The sequence below is a fragment of the Falco cherrug genome, chromosome 8 (assembly GCF_023634085.1).
Source record: "Falco cherrug isolate bFalChe1 chromosome 8, bFalChe1.pri, whole genome shotgun sequence".
Lineage (NCBI taxonomy): Eukaryota > Metazoa > Chordata > Aves > Falconiformes > Falconidae > Falco > Falco cherrug.
This window is the reverse complement of record NC_073704.1, coordinates 7,207,892-7,223,676: the sequence shown is the minus strand read 5'-3', so window position 1 is coordinate 7,223,676 and position 15,785 is coordinate 7,207,892. Positions and strand designations below refer to the sequence as shown.

The window sequence follows — 15,785 nt, the reverse complement described above, 5'->3', positions numbered from 1 at the left end:
GGTTAGGTTCAGGCACTCTCCCGTTTGCAGTATCTTAACTTCTTTCTGGTTTTCCTGCATCCTGCTGCATCTCTATGAAAGCACTGATACGTGGATCTAGATAACACGTAGTGTTGTTAAGAAAATTGTCGCTACCAGTCTTTTTTGTCTTTTTCTCTTGTTCTTTTATCAACATGATGCTTTACTCCTTGTATGTCAGTACTGGCACTAGAGGACAATATCTTAGAGGCTCTTGCGCAGCTCTCGGCCAGTGCAAGCAGTTGTTTTCTGCTCTACACTTGAATACTTTCCAGAAGAAACCGGATGTTTTTTCTTACCCTTATTTTATTGACTATTTTTGCCCAACTGAGTAAAATGTAAGAACAATGCCCTTTAAAAATCTTACTGTAAATTTAAACCCATTATATTTTCCAAAGAATTATTACAGGTCTATTCAACTAAGAAAAAAAAAGAATTACGCAGCAGCATATTGAGCTCTGTACTAGCAATAAGGCTTACTTAGGAGACCTCTGAAAGAACATACTCGCTGGGTTTTAAAGCAGTAGGTGAGAAGTCTGATGTCTTATCCTGATGCATTAAACTCTAGAGAAGTTTCTGAATAAGGCAAATTCTGTTAAATGCAAAAGCTAAATAGAGGAGTTGATAAATATTTTTTCCTTTTTGAATTTTTTCCACTTTGCTAACTTAATGACTGCAAAACTAGTTAGAGGAAATGCTTTGAAAATTAATTGTGCAAACTGAGCAGCATGTGGGAAATAGTTTGACCTTATAACTTTCACCTACCAAATCCTTTCTCACAACAGAATCTTCTTCTTGATGACACTAAGGACTTCAGCACAGTGAGAGATGACATTGGAAAAGAGAAACAAAGGCAGCTTGCATTAGAAAAAAAGAAAAGGTATTGAGTATATACATCTCTTTTTTTCTGTAGAAATGTGCAAACTGTTCTTTGCAGCTGTTCTTTACTACTTAGAGCAGACAGTTCCAGTAGTTCTGAAAGAAGTGCTCAGGTAATTTAAACTCCTGGCTTTAAGTGCTGTGGTCCTGCAGTGAGCCTGCCATTTTTCTCTCTTGCAACGTACTGCAACATTTGTCCCTGCCTCCAGAGATGAACAATGAACTCTGTGGCTGCACTGGCACCGCAGAGGTCCTAAGTGTGAGCTTGCAATGTCATCCTTACAGCCATGTGGAAATAGAGTTCTAGTGCAGGCTTGCGCTGCTGTTGGTGCTAAGGCTAATACTAAGTATCTCCTATTTTTTTTCTTTTTTTAATAGTCAGCAAGCTGAACGCTTACAGGACCATGTTTTCTCTGAGGAGAAGCTGAGTATTAAGCATCGTAAACCAGAAGTGGCTCTTTCTATCAATGTGGGTGTTTTCAGATAGCACCACGTGATTTGCTGACCAGACCGTATTACTGATGTACTAAATTGGCATGGAGTACCTCAACTGGACCAGCAAGAGGGTCTTTCCTGAAGTGTCTCTTCAAGAATCACAGAGGAAAAACTGGGCATAGGAATCAGATTCATTCTGATTTTTTTAAAATCTCTCTTGGGGAAGTGCTCTAGCATCCCTTTATCAATGTGTTACTTATTCTCAGGCTAGGTAAATGCACTTTATCTGTGAGAAAACAGGTTAATATATTGTTTAACCTTGTGGTGACTGTTTTGTAATCACCCTAAAACCTTTTTTGGTTAGATGCTGATGTCTTGCAACATCACTACTGAGTTTGCTGGGGTTTTTAATGCAGTCATAATCATCTCTTTCTAGAATTTATTTCCATCTCTGATCTTTGAAGTTACAGATGCTAGAATTTGCTTTTGTCTCTTTATATATAGACCTAAGTCTGCAGTGGCTGGAGTCAGGTTTCAGGAATGAGGGAAGTGTGGAAATCTCTGAACAAAGTGTACAAAACTGGCTCAAAAAAGAGCAAGTTCAGAATCTGTCAAGCTTTAAAACCTGAAGACTTTTTGTCATATGGAACAAAAGCATGGTAACCTTACATTTTGAAGTTCCTAGGGCTTTTTTTTGTTGTCCATAAGCTTTGTTAACAAACAAAATGGATGAAAAAATTGGCAGATCTGATGTTTGGTCTTAAGCGGGTTTTATTATACTCAGGAAAAAGGCTTGTGTTTATTTTCAGTACTCTTATTCAGAGGACTTTCCCTCATTTCTTATCTTTTCAACTGTTCTAATATTCTTTGTTACATTTGAGAAAATGTTTCTCTTGGTGTCACAAAGCTGATTTATAGCCTGCATAACAGAATGGGATGTATGCAGCTGACTACCAGCTGAACTCAGTATCAAAGGTTCTTAATTATTAAGTAAAATGCTTACTGAATGCCTGTGAGATTGGATCTCAAGGTTAAGAATGTGTATAACTAGCTTATGAGAGACCATACTTTTCTTACCCCTGAGGCTGGGAATCAGGGTTTACCAGAAGTTGACATTTCAGCATCTTTATCAAATTTTTTATAAGGCTTACAGTATTTAAACTGTTTCCCCCACTGTATGTAACTATTCATAACCTTAGCTTAATTTAACATCAGGTTCAGAATTTCCTGTGACCACAGCCAGTATTGACAAATTAACCCAAACTCTTAATGGAGTTAATTGTTTATAAACAAAGTCTAAGCATGTTTTGAATGCTAAGGTGAAAATGGAAGAACAGACGGTAACACACAAGAGTTTCTGTACAGCAGTTTACGTGCTGGTGGCATCTAACGTGTGTGCCTTTTACGGCTGGGAACCTGTGCAAATAGATTGCTGTATCGAGGGCGGTCTGGTCTCCCAACACACTGCAGAGCCTTGTTGAGCTGCAGAAATGTCCAAAACCTGTTCTGAAATGAGCAAAGCAATTGTTCAAAAGTTACTTCTGAACTGAGATTTAATTAAGGACAACTTCAGGCTGAGATAATGAGAGGACAAAATACAAGTCCCCTTTGGGGACTGCCATGAATGTTTACCTGTTTATGTGTAGAAGATTTTGTAGTAGGAGATGCTGGTACAGCAGACTCCTAAAAGTTCTGGCTGATGTGAGATCTCTTATTTACTTTTAATAGGTTAACAATATTCTGGTATTTCAGACAGCATCAAGACAAAAAAACTGACACTCTGCTATCAGCAAAAAAAAGTCAAAAGCACCTTGAAAAGCATATCATTATTCTTTCAGTGCATATCTTTAAAATTCAGCAGGTGCATCTGTGCTTTCTTAGGCTGATTTGTTCAAGAAGGGCATGTTCTAATCTCGCTGTTTCAGTTGTAGGTAGGCTTTACTTGAATCTTGCCATCCTAGTTTTATGGATAGATTTTCTGAGGTGAGGACAGCCAATTGCTTTCCCTATCATAGTTTGCATCGCCTTCTTCCATATTGACAAATGTTCTTGTGAGCCAGGGTTTACAGAAGTGATAGCACATGCTGATCGAAGGTAAACGAGAAAGGTTTGTGTTGCAGATTCTTTCTTTGCATTGCACTTACTTTGCTGGCACTTTAATTCCTCCTGTTCCGTGCTGGACAGCTGTAGTGAGCTCAGCCTTCCCACCTACCTTCTAATAACTCTAGTCTCTTCTTGAAAACATGAACTTTGGAGCAATTTAAATATGGATTCCAAGTACTAACGTGGGGGTTTTAGTATGTGCCTTTGTTAAAGTGTAATGTAGCAGCGCCTGCACTGAACCAATCTTGGATTATTTCTAATATTGGCTCAAATGCTCATATTTTTTTCCTTAAAACTATTGTGGGTCATGCCACAATGAGAGGGTTCATTAAAAATGGGGGTGGGAATAGGGAACATCTTTTTAAAATGGAGTCTTTGTGATTCCATAGTTTATGATGGTTATATTCCAAAGCCTGGAAAAGCTTTCATCTTTATTTTTCAAGTGTTCTTCACAAAATAAAAAGTCATTTCTATATGTCTAGTTGACTTGTCTGTGTTATGTCTCACTGATATGTTGATTGGGAATGGCGTGGATTGGTTTCTAATGTTAGATGGGGCACAACCTTCATTAAGCTTTAATTTTAAAATCTGTTCCTAAGACTGCATTCTGATGGCTGTGTGAGTTTACCCAACCCAGCTGGGTTTGTACTGCGCAAGGCCCTGCGTTCAGTTGGAGGACTGGGATTTTGATGCAAGTTAAAGTGATTTTTAGCTTGTGTTTTTCCCCCCCCTTTTTTAGAAAGCATGGTCTAGTATTTACTTCTCATTATTTCAACTCCCAGTTTGTGGATAAATATGTGAATGTGGTCTATTTTGCAAGTGAACTAGTATGAAGCATCTAGAGCACTGTGGTCCTGCGTGTAGTAAGAAAGGCAAAGGAACTTACCGTTTGTATCCACTCCCGGTGCAGTCCTTGTAAAAGAGCAAGTGTTCAACTCCAGGGACCCTATTATGAGAAGAGTGTGTGTTTTCTTTTTCTTTTCCTCATGACTCATTCCAGTTTGCTGAAGTGATTGTGGAGCAGGGGGAAGTGGCCCGTTAAAAAGCTAATTCATTCTTGCTCACTTTGGTCTTCCCTCAGCAGCCACTGAGCAGAGCAGTCGCGTCCTGAAGGGTGTCAGAGGTACAAACCCTGGTAATAACGAGCAATGGTGCTGGGGGGATGGAACTGGAATGGGTGAGCAAGACAGGCTAACAACTGAATGTTCGTTTTCTGTTTTCTGACTGGTCCTTGGTCAGCACAGCGCTTTGTGCAGGTCAATACAAAGGACAGGATCATGATCCAACTCCTTCTGTGGATCTTTATTACAGCCGGGTGGTGGAGGCCCACCAGCTGTGTTTATTGGATGGGGTTTGTGCATGCCGCTGCTTCTGCTCCCGCTTCATCTAGGTGTTCGTGCTGAGTAAGAGCATCAATCCTATTACTAGTTCGTGGGTTTCTTCCTCAGAGAGCATCAGCTTCACTGATCACTTCTGAATATGTGCAGTTTTCTGCGTTCCGTGCAGAATCTGAGTGCGCTGTGTAGTTCCGCTGCCGTACCTGTCTCCTGGCTGCCGTGGCTGGCCAGAGCCATGTTTGGGCTGTAAGCCCCTGCCAGCAGCCTGTGCTTGTGGAACAGCTCCCGGGTGACATCTGGGAATGATACCTGTGGTCTTAATGCCTAAAGAAGTTTAACCCTCCTCCCAGCCACCAGCCCTCTTGCCTGTAAAGACAGGTATGTTAGCTAGCATGGTCTGTTTTGTTCCCATCGGTTGCCGTTGACAGGTACGGGCTGTGATAGCGGGGTGGGTTTGTTTGGGTGTGGGTTTTTTTTTGCATTGTGAGGAGGTACAGCCACCATAGTTTCTGTTAAGCTGACACCTGTTTGGGTTCCTTCGTATATGTCTAACTTGGCTAGTAAACTTCTGACTGCAGAAAGAATCCATCCATAGCTATAATGTACAGATGGAGCATATCTTCCCTTGCGGTGATGTATAGGTCTGTTCAAGGTTCTCCAATCAGAATTTACTTGTAGCAATTTATGAACTCTTGATTTTCCTATCATACTCTGTGCATGGCTGGAGGCTGCATGACTTGGTTAACTGGCAGGTTGTGATAAGAGGGATTTGCTCAGTCCTGCAGAGTATAAATTCCTTTATTACGTGTGCACATAAGTAATGTGGAGAACAAAGAAAGGAAATGGGCCAATCCTTAATTTTTATTGTTTGAATTATACGGGGGAAAAAAATTTAACAAATAATAACGAAATTAACAAATAATAATGAAACATTCACAGCAGCGAGTGTGGCAATCCACAAAGCAGTAACAATACAAACCCTATCTTAAAAGACTATCATTGCATGCTTTGCTTTTCTTACTATACTAAAAGGCTTTCAAACCCTTTCCTGTCTCAAGGGAGACCTTCTTACTCCATGCAACTACCTGAAAGGAGGTTGCAGTGAGGTGGAAGTTGGTCAACAAGCTGACAGGACAAGACGGCCTCAAGTTACACCAAGAGGGGTTTGGATTGGATATTAGGCAACATTTCTTCACCTAAAGGTTTGTCAAGGAGTCACCATTCCTGAAGGCATTTAAAAGATGTGTAGGTGCAATGCTTAGGGACATGATTTAGTGATGGATGTGGCAGTCCTGGGTTAATGGTTGGACTTCATGATCTTGAGGACCTTTTCCAACCTAAACAATTACGACTCTAAAAGACTTATGGCTTAAAAAAAGAGGGGAGGAAGAAAGAAAAAAAAGAAATTGTGCTGTGGAAAACTTGCAATAAGTACCAGGTAGCTAGGCACATGCAAGAGAAACTTAAATGTATTTGTAATTTAAGCATCCTTTCAGAATGACACTGATTGGGGTAAAGAAAAGTTTGTAAACGCTAGCAAAGAAAATTCTTCTCTTAATCATAAAGCCATTAAGATAAACTGTTACTTAAAAATCAGTAAGTGCTGCCTGATTCTAGGTATCTATTGTACCACGAGGTGCACTGAGTTCTTGTGACCATGGCTCCTCTGCAGAGGCCTGTGACGGAGGGTGCAAGGATGGTACCAGTGTGCCATGTCTCTCAGCACTCCCAGAGCTGTTGTCCCAGCCTACACGTGGGGATCAGTGCTGCATCTGGCTCAGAGCTCTGTGTGCAGGAGCACCTCCATGTGTCTCCCGTTTTCAATCACTGCGGAGAGAGCGCTGGAGATACTAAGAATGACAGGGAAGATTCCTACCTCTATGCAGCTGAAGGTCAGAAATCAAAGCTATTCTGGACAGCTAGACTTCTAAAAGGTCTTTAAAAGTATTTTATTTTTCTTTTGATTTTAATGTGTAGTTTTGAGTAGCGATTTTGCTTTGGCAACAGCAATTAGCTTCTAGAAAATACAAAGCCACTGACTTGGGAAAATGATTTATTTTTTTCTCCTTTGACTATTTTTGTCAACTCCTGTTGATAGCAAAAGTGCATATAATGCCACATTTTAATCAGCGCTCCAGGGACAGAGTGCCATGAGAATAGACTAGTTTGTCTGATGGAGCTGGTGGATGGCACAGATGCACTTTGCTGCATTTTGCAGGCATCCTGTGAGGTTCGAAGCTTTGAGTGTCAGACAAAAATTTGTGTGCTGCTGAGGTGGAAAGACTAGAAAAGAGGACTGTGAACTCAATTCGATTGTTAGGCTGCTGGTCTGTGGGATGGATTTGTTTTGTTACCATTAGCTTTTGCATCTAGCTGATCCCAACTTGCTATGATCTGGGGATTGAGACCTCAGAAAAATAGTCCTCTTAAGTGTTATTGAAGTGGGCAGCCAGAAGAGGGGAGTGCAGAGACACCAACCCTTAGGAATTGATTCCAGTCCTTGCAGAATATGTTTACAATCCTGCACAATTACAAACTGTTTGGTTTGCTGTTCTTTTTTTTTTAAAGTCTTAAAACTGAGAAAGCCAGTGAAGCATGAAAACCTGCTAATACTTATCATAGCAACAAAAATCTTGTTCTAAGATAATGCAGTCAGTATATCCTTCCATATTACTATTACTACATATTACTGTTCCTGACACAAATATCCTCAGTTTGAGCTGTGTTTTTGACTGAGACAGAAGGTGCTTTCTGTTGTCAAGCTGCATCTATATTTTACAGCAGCATTTGGTAGCTCAGCTGATAGAGGCTGGAAACTGCATATATACATGTGTGCACTTAAGCTACTGAGTTCATAAGGTTATTTGAAGCTGGAGACAGTATCCTGCTGTTTGTGGTATGTAAAAAGAATCGGAGGTAGGGAGCTTTACATTCCTGCTGCTGGGCCTTGAATATATGACCAGCAATACGTACCGTGGTGCTGTCCTGCTGCTTTCCAGCCTATTTCTGCAAAGTAGTTTTGCTGTATGAAGTCAGACTAGTGGCTGGAAAGGTCAGAGTCCCTTCCTCCAGGAGGAGGCAAAGCTTGGAGGAAAAGGCAATATGCATGGATGTCTATCCCTGCTTGTGATGAAGTGCTCAAAACAGCCAGTTTCTCTGCGACCCTTTTGGTGTTAGGATGGCTTTTGGTGCATGTTGGAGATGTTGAGCCACAGGGTACACTGCTTTGTCTCTTACTGATGTTGTGTGGTCAGCTGAATTTCTTACTGACGTTTTCAGGAGGATTGGTCTTGGCTTGCCCAGTGTTTCTGAACAATTCTTGTCCAAGGTCCTCAAACAGACTAGGTCTCCAGACTAAACTTAAAGCTTTCTGGTTTATGGTCTTAGGGTAATTCTTTTGATTCCAGTGCCTGCCTCTAGGTCTGTAGGGATTCGTGGAGATTTTGTGGGTTGCTAGCTTTTGGTTCTTCAGTTAAATTGAGCCACGCTTCCTTGGGGTACTACCTCTTCAGCAAAACGAGCGTGCCAAAGGCCAAATTTAACAAAACCCCTGAGAGTCCTTCTCAGACATCTCAGATGCTTTGTAGAGAGCTGGTGGCAGAAATCCAGATAAACCACACAATTCCAAAACAAACAACCCTCTTCCCCAGTGCAGCTTCTTCCCAGTCTTCTTGCTTCCTCTGAGACTTTCTGATGCCCTTGGATGTAGAAGCTGTCAACACCTCCTCTTCTTCCCAGGCTCACCAGATCTTGTAGTCACAGCCTGTCTGGGAAAGTCAACAACCCACCAGTGTGTTGTGTTTGGGGAAGACAAAAATCACTTCCTTGTAACCACCTGCTCTCAGGAGCCCAGATGTAATTACCTGGTCAACGTGGAAGCTGTCTGCTTCCTTTGCTGAAAAAATAACCTATATTTTTGTCTGAACTAACGCCAGATAAATTTGCTTTGTAACTTATCTTTCTTTTCCCAAATTTGATTCATTCTTCTAAGGTTGTTCAGCAAGGCAAGTAAGCTGAAGCACAGCAGCACGGCCCCCTTGTGGCCCTGTTGAAGTTCAGCTTTCAAACACTAATGGTAGCGACTGGCTGAGCAGAAAAGCAGCATTTTCTTTCTCAGGTTCCCAAGCCTGGTCAGGGAGATGGGCAGCAACCTGGAGGCTGGGCACAGCCAGGTTTTCACTTGTTGATGCAGGCTGTGACAGGGCAAGGACGAAGTGGGTTGCCTGGTGGCAATGGGCCTGCAGGGGCTGAGGACAGTGCTAGGGGTCCTGTGCTCTTCTGTAGTGGCCTTGGCCTGGCTTTGCTGGGGAGTGTGATGTGGGATCAGGCAATCTGGATGTTACCTCATTCTTCCCCATCCATCACTCTTACTTTCTACTTTATTTCAATAATAAAAAAACCCAAAACAACAAACACCAAAAAGTACAATGGAGTTTGAGCACTGTTTATCTGCTGATTATTCACATAAAGGCGCTGGGGCGTGACTAGCCGTCCGGGGCCACCTCCCTCGGGCCCGGGCCTACCCAGGCCGGTTGCTAGGGCCGCGCTGTGCCTAGCAACCCCCCCCTCGGCCGCTGCGCTTGCGCAGTGAGGCGCGGCGCGCCGCGGGGCAGGCCGGGAATGCCCGGAGCCGCCTCCGGCGCGGTCCCGCCGCCGCTATGAACGAGGCCGTGGTGCGGCGGACGCAGGAGTCCCTGGGCCGAGTGATCCGCAAGCCGCCGCTGACGGACCGGCTGCTGAGTAAGCCGCCCTTCCGCTACCTGCACGACGTGATCACCGAGGTGGGCCGGGAACCGGCCTGCGGGCCCGCTCCGCTGTTGCTAGGCAACAGGGCCTGCCTGCGGGCTCGGCCGCCCCCTGGCGGGCGGGGGTGTGCCTGCCGCGGCAGGGGGGAGAGGGGGTCCCCCGGGCGGGGGGCTGCGGGGGGCCCTGAGGCCCCTTGACTCGGGGGTGGGGGGGGTGTCCCCGTCACCGTCCCGCGGCCTGGCGGGGCTGGTGCACACCAGGACACTGCTGCTGGGGGGGACGCTGAGTAGCAAGTAAATCTCGTCGGGTTTGGGGCGGCTGGTTGTGGGTATGACCTGAGGGCCTGACTCTGCCTTTGATCCTCCGTGAAACCTGCTGGTAGGTTATTTTCCTATCTCCCGTTAAAAAAAACACAACACCCACCAGTCTTAATTTTAACGTTTACCGAGTTGCTGCTTTATATATAGTCGCATATAAAGAAGTCAATAAAGGAATAATGCAGAGCTGTGGTTAAAGTGCAAATGCAGGTCTTTACATTGTGAGTCTCCTGGATTCACCAACCATCAAGGTTAAAGATGGAATTAAGTAAGAAGGGAGGCTTGAGCGGTAAGCAAGGATTAAGTCTTGTCACAGAGCATGTTCAGAGGCCTCTGAATCTGCTCTAGAAACAGTTCTCACAAGGTATCATCTCTGCAAGCAAATAAGGCCAATATATTTCCTATTGCTACACAGGCTTTATTGAACAGAGGCCTTCAAGTGTACTTACTGTTTTTCTTCTATTTTGAAGGTAATTAGAGTGACGGGTTTTATGAAAGGACTTTACACGGATTTTGAATTGAAATCGGATAATGTTAAGGTGGGTATGAAACTTCCTTATTTATTTAGCTTTAATATTAGTATTCTTTGAAACTTGCCCGAAGGTACTTTTGGTCTTTTCTGCATTTAATGTCAAGGACCTGTCTTTAGTCTTGTGCAGAAATTGTCAGAAGTATTGCCTATTGGCTATATTGTGCAACGCACAGGGTGAACCCCTGTAGATTGCATTTGTGGATGTGACACAAACAAGCTGTTGCGAGTAAACAACTGTTTTTGTACAGATTTCAAAACAACAAGTGTTAATCTATGATCAGATGTAGGCTTCCAAAATATTATAGTAGTGTGGATGAAAAGAATCATTATGTAGCAAGGTTGCCTTGAAGTAGTTTGGCATTGATAATAGTAATGAGGCAGTAGTTTGGCATTGTTAATAAATCACAAACACTAGAAATCCACATACACTGTTTGAAAGAGTCTTGTGGTCTATAAATAGAATGTATGGGTTTAGATTTATTGCTTTATGTATGTGTGTGTATATATATATTGTACCCATATATAGCATAAATATTCATGCTTAATATCCCAGGACTTACTGAGGCATTTGTCTATTATATGCATTCCACAATAGGTTTATTACGTTATACAAATAGCTAATTAGAGAAGGTTATTACTGACAAATGCTTTCCTTAAGTACAAAGGTTGACTTTAGTCTCTGCCTTTCCTCTCTTGTTCGTCTCTGCTGAGCTGATGCAGAGTTCTCCAGCTACTGACTTGGTTGGAAACTTTTCATGGCACTTATTCATGGCGAATAACCTAGTGTTTGTATGTTGCTAGTTAGACAGCTACATCCTTTGGTGATTGTTTAACATAGCAACTGAAAGTATGAGGTCTATGGGCCTGGTTTGGCATCCGTACAGCCAATTGCGTGGATGTTTTATGCGTTTCTTGCAGCTAATTATCAGTGTGATATATATGTTTATATTTCTGTGACTAAAATCTAAGCTATTTATACAATGGATCGTTGTTTTTTTTGGTACTGTGCCTGTTGAAGCTTGTCTGTAGTTCTGTGATGAAGATGTGTTATTGGGACAGCACCATGCATTTTATTTGTGGGTTGAAAAAGCAGATTTCCTAGCAACTCCTGAGCAGGTCTTGGTTTGTATCCACATCATGTGATAGCTCTCGAGTTGCAGCAATCTTGAGTACCTCTCTGAGAATTTCTTTCACGGGCCATGAGATCATGGTTTTCAAGAGTTCAGGCAGAGATCAAAATGCTGTACTGTGGTGGAAAATGTTTCTAGCTTGCGTTCCTTTTTTCTGAACACTGGTCAGGAGAAAGGCTGGGCACTCCCAGGATGCTTCTTGCTGTGATTTCTGTTGGAGTTGTGGAAAATCAGAAGGGTAATCTTTATGCAGAGATGGAAGGTACCCATGGAGAGCTAGAGTTTGAGAGCAGCAGCTGGAGTCAATGCTGTGAATAGCTGTGTGCATTTCTATGTGAGGGTGATCTGCTTTATGTAACACTAGGGAAAGATACTCACCTGGTGTGATGATTTGGCAGTAGATGCACAGACATGGAATGGGCAGGATGCTTTCAGAAAAAAGAAAAAGTTTGTACCCGCTGTGAAATAGTCCCAGTGCTGTAGTCCACACTCTTTGTGATGTGGGCTGGGGAGAACTGACAGGTGCTCTTTGCAGGCTGGCTGTGCTGTTGCCGGTCGCGAGGTGTGTAGACTGAAATTAAGCAAGACTAAAACTTGGTCCAGCCTCTGGTGGCTGGGGCTGGGTCCTGGTCTGGACACCCCTTCTTATGCTGCGCAGCGTCATGTACGCACAAGCGCAGTGACCATTTCAGCTTACCGCTCCCACCTGGACATAGCAGGTGGGTCCTGAAGTACCCACCATTTCTTCTGTGCTTTTTATGTCTCCACTGTTGGGGTAACACGTTCTGCTTGGATGGCTAATCCCCTCCTTCCACAGGGAAAGTTGTGTGAGGCAGGCTGAAAGCATCCCACGAGCCAGATCTGGCCTGCAGAGCACACACGTGGACCTCACTGGGTTCTAGTTTGTTCAAGGGATGTATAGTCATAGCAATCAACTGGAGAGGGATGCAAGGGGAATTTAAAGCATGAGGATTCCTTATTTGTTGGGACTTCTCCAAATACACCTCTTCTGCCAGCTACAGTGGATGATACTGTCTGCGTGTTTATCAGAAAGGTTCATCTTGTTAGGTCTAGTAAAGTTGTTCCTTTATAAATGGAAATACTGGCCATCAGGCTTGCTTGTTGAATCTTTTACATCAGCTATATATATATACACACACAAAAAAAATTCTTTGTTTTTATATCTCCATATATAAAGTCCTACTAGCTGAAACAGGGGAGATACCTTTTTGTGAAATCTATCCAAGAAAAAATGTTTTCTTAAGCTCTCAGCACTGTTTCAGATGTTTGTTTTTATTTGGATAGAATTCTGTTTACCGATGTAGGTGGGAGCTGTAGGTTTCTCATCGGGTTCATGAGGATTTCTTACATGGACAGAACACGCTGGTAATGTTAACTGCTGAAAATGATGAGGATGTAGGATTAAATTTTAGATCTTTATTTAAAAACATGTTTGGTTTCAAATAGTGTCCTGTCTCCTTCCCTAAATTAATAGATTACATATGTCCTTGGAAGGGTGGGCAACTTTTAATAGAAGGAGGTTGCAGTATTTCCTTCCTTTCCTTTTTTATTTTTGAGTGCAGGGAGCACTGGTGAGGGTGAAGTGCTGCTGTAGTTAATGGAGACAATCTGAAAATCCCAGCTATGTGGCAGTTGTTTGTTTTAATCCGTTTGGAAGAATCGAAGACGGGAAGTACCCTGACTCTGGAGACTGTCTTCCCACGCGTTTGACTATCATGCACGTGCTTGCAGCAGAACCCGGTTCTTGTTTGTGGAGAGTGGCTCTGGGACTTGAGATACTACGTGAATGGCTCAGCTAAGTTTTGGTGCCACAGGAATAGGTTGTGCTGCCAGGTGCCTGTAAAGAGTGTTGGCCTTGCTCAGCAGAGGAAATAGCGGCTTCTGTTGCTTGCCTCTGCACTGCTGTGTCTGTCAGATTTGATGCAGGTCATTCTGGATCTGTGCACCTGGACAGTAAGTGCAGTCCAGAATCGGGTGATTTACAGGATAATTACCACTGTTCCTTTTGTGAATTAACTGAAATGGCAGTGGTCCACTTCTCAGTTATCAGTTTGAATGTGACAGTTTAACAGGCATTGGTTTAAAAGAATATAAACACGAGTACAGAATTCTCATGTGGGTTTACTTTTTAACAGACTAGTGAAATCCTTTATCTCCACTCATGAGTCCAAAGGGTGAGTGAGTAGACTTCTGTGCTGGGCTGGTAAATAATCCGTTAATTTGATTACGTTTTATTAATAAACTCCCTTTTTTTTCCTCTGCTGAGTATTCTACAGCTGCAGAGACTTCACACCATGATTTCATTCTCTGTGCCAGGAACCCTCCAGTAAAATTTTGATTGGTAGGGGGTTGTTTATTTTGTCTTTATTTTTTTTCCCCCTATGATTTTGCATAATCACTAAAAGACATCATCTCTGCTGAAGGCCGCTTGGGAGAAGTTGTTTGTGAAGTATGGTTCTAAAACTAAAACACATCTGGTAATTGTGGAGATAAAAATATGTGCCTGTATCCCTTTCCCACTATCTTTCGTATGTTTTCTTTACTCACTGTAAAGTCTGGTTTGTAAAGTATATGTGCAAGCACGTAAGACCCTCAGTTTAGACTCATGTTAGTCCTGTAACTTTGGGACTTCAATGCTGAAAAATATTCAGGGTAAGAACTGTCTTTCTGAGCAACATCTGCTGTAACAGTCCTGTTAGAACTCTCTAGTGATTCTTTTGGTAGTACTTGCAATCATTTCTTAAATAAAACTTATCTTCTTTAATGTATAATGCTTCAAAATGGAGTGCCAAGCAAGTTTTAATAGCAGTCTTAAAATGCACTGAAGCTAAAAGATAAACTTACTAAAAAGACAAAGTTATACTTCCACTTTGGCCGTTCTAGTTCAATGTTCGTCTGTTATCAAAGCTGTCATTTCTTAATTAGAAATAACTAACTATAAATCAGGTGCGGCCCTCTTTGCTGACCTTACAAACAGTGTGCTGCTCTTGTTGTACGGATGCTGTCTGCAACTGTTCCTCCCGTCAGTTTTTCTAGTCGTTAGGTGGTGTGTGGAATTACTTTAGAGTCTCAGTATTATTTTAAATTGCTCTTTTACCAGGATAAAGATGCCAAAATTAGTTTCCTTCAGAAGGCAATTGATGCTGTTGTAATGGTAACAGGAGAGCCGCTGTCAGTAAAACCAGCACGTGTTGTGGCTGGACACGAACCTGAAAAAACCAATGAATTTCTTCAAGCAATTGGGAAGTGTTGCTTAAATAAGGTACGACATCACTAATATATTTTATGCACATACTGACGTATTATCAGAGCTTATTTGTAACAGACTTTATTAATACTCAACTGCTATTTTTATTTACAGAAGATAAATGGGTTACCACTTAAAACTATAACAACAGATGGATAGTATATGATCCTTAGTAGAGTTTGAGCCAGGTTCCCATGCAAATACGTTCTGGATATTTTAGTGCTTTTAATGTATACTGCTTTTTATTTTTCACTTTATTCACTGGTCATTTAATAACATTGGTTAGGTATGAAGAACACGAAGCTTCAGAACTTTTAAAATGTTGGGATGCAGACACATTAATTATATGACCAGATACTGCCACCTTTGACTTCAAAATTTCAGTCAAATTTCTAATTCTGTAATGAAAGTAATTTTTCTAGTGTGATGCTTTTTTTACTTTTTCAATATGGAAATGAAGCAAAGGAGAACTTTGATAACCAGTTAAAAATAACTGCATAGGCAATTATTAAAATAATTGTTGTATTAAAAGTAATGAGGATTCTTTGCTTATAGGTGTTACAGTGATTTTTTGAATATAAAGGTATTACCCAAAAACCTTGGATCAGTGAGTGTGAAGAAGCTGTGTATATTTAACTGTGAGATACTGCAGTGTTTATGGGCTGTCTGCAAGTTTAGTTTGGGTTACCTTTGTCTGATAATCTACTCATTGAAATGTACGTTAAGTGGTTTTAATTAGTAGAGTGCTGTGCGCTTCTTCCTTATGAACTGCTTGAGACAGGGAAGGGGGAAACTGATAAACATGCACAGAGTTTGTTTGAAAACATGCGTGATGGAACAGCTCTGCAGAATATTGCGATGAGATTTAATATCCAGAGGATATAGTCTACCCATCTGAACTAAAATAATTAGGCTCCTGGCTTTTTTTGTGAAACAGAAGCTTGACATGCATTGTGGAAAAGAGCCCCAAAAATGTGGATCAGTCTCTAGCATGATACTTTAGTGCTGAGCTGAGCGTAC

The 15,785-nt window shown here is 42.0% G+C and overlaps 2 protein-coding genes across 11 annotated transcripts in view; both read left to right on the top strand.

The window, feature by feature from the left end:
- The window catches only part of USP40 (ubiquitin specific peptidase 40), a 37,992-nt gene extending 34,082 nt beyond the window's left edge, over nt 1-3,910 (top strand). For all 8 annotated transcript variants that reach the window (XM_027802946.2, XM_055718404.1, XM_027802944.2 and 5 more), the window contains 2 exons: nt 804-898; nt 1,276-3,910. In XM_027802946.2, coding sequence (XP_027658747.1) covers nt 804-898; nt 1,276-1,384 — 204 coding nt within the window. In that variant the 3' untranslated portion in view covers nt 1,385-3,910. The remainder of the gene's footprint in view (nt 1-803; nt 899-1,275) is intronic.
- Nucleotides 3,911-9,362: 5,452 nt separating this feature from the next.
- Nucleotides 9,363-15,785, top strand: part of TRAF3IP1 (TRAF3 interacting protein 1) — a 45,502-nt gene continuing 39,079 nt past the window's right edge. The window contains exons 1-3 of one of the 3 annotated variants that reach the window (XM_055719020.1): nt 9,363-9,512; nt 10,306-10,374; nt 14,619-14,780. In XM_055719020.1, the coding sequence (XP_055574995.1) occupies nt 10,327-10,374; nt 14,619-14,780 (210 nt within the window). In that variant the 5' untranslated portion in view covers nt 9,363-9,512; nt 10,306-10,326. Of the gene's footprint in view, nt 9,554-10,305; nt 10,375-13,839; nt 13,860-14,618; nt 14,781-15,785 lie in introns of those variants that run through there. The other 2 variants (XM_055719019.1, XM_055719021.1) reach the window with 2 other exon arrangements.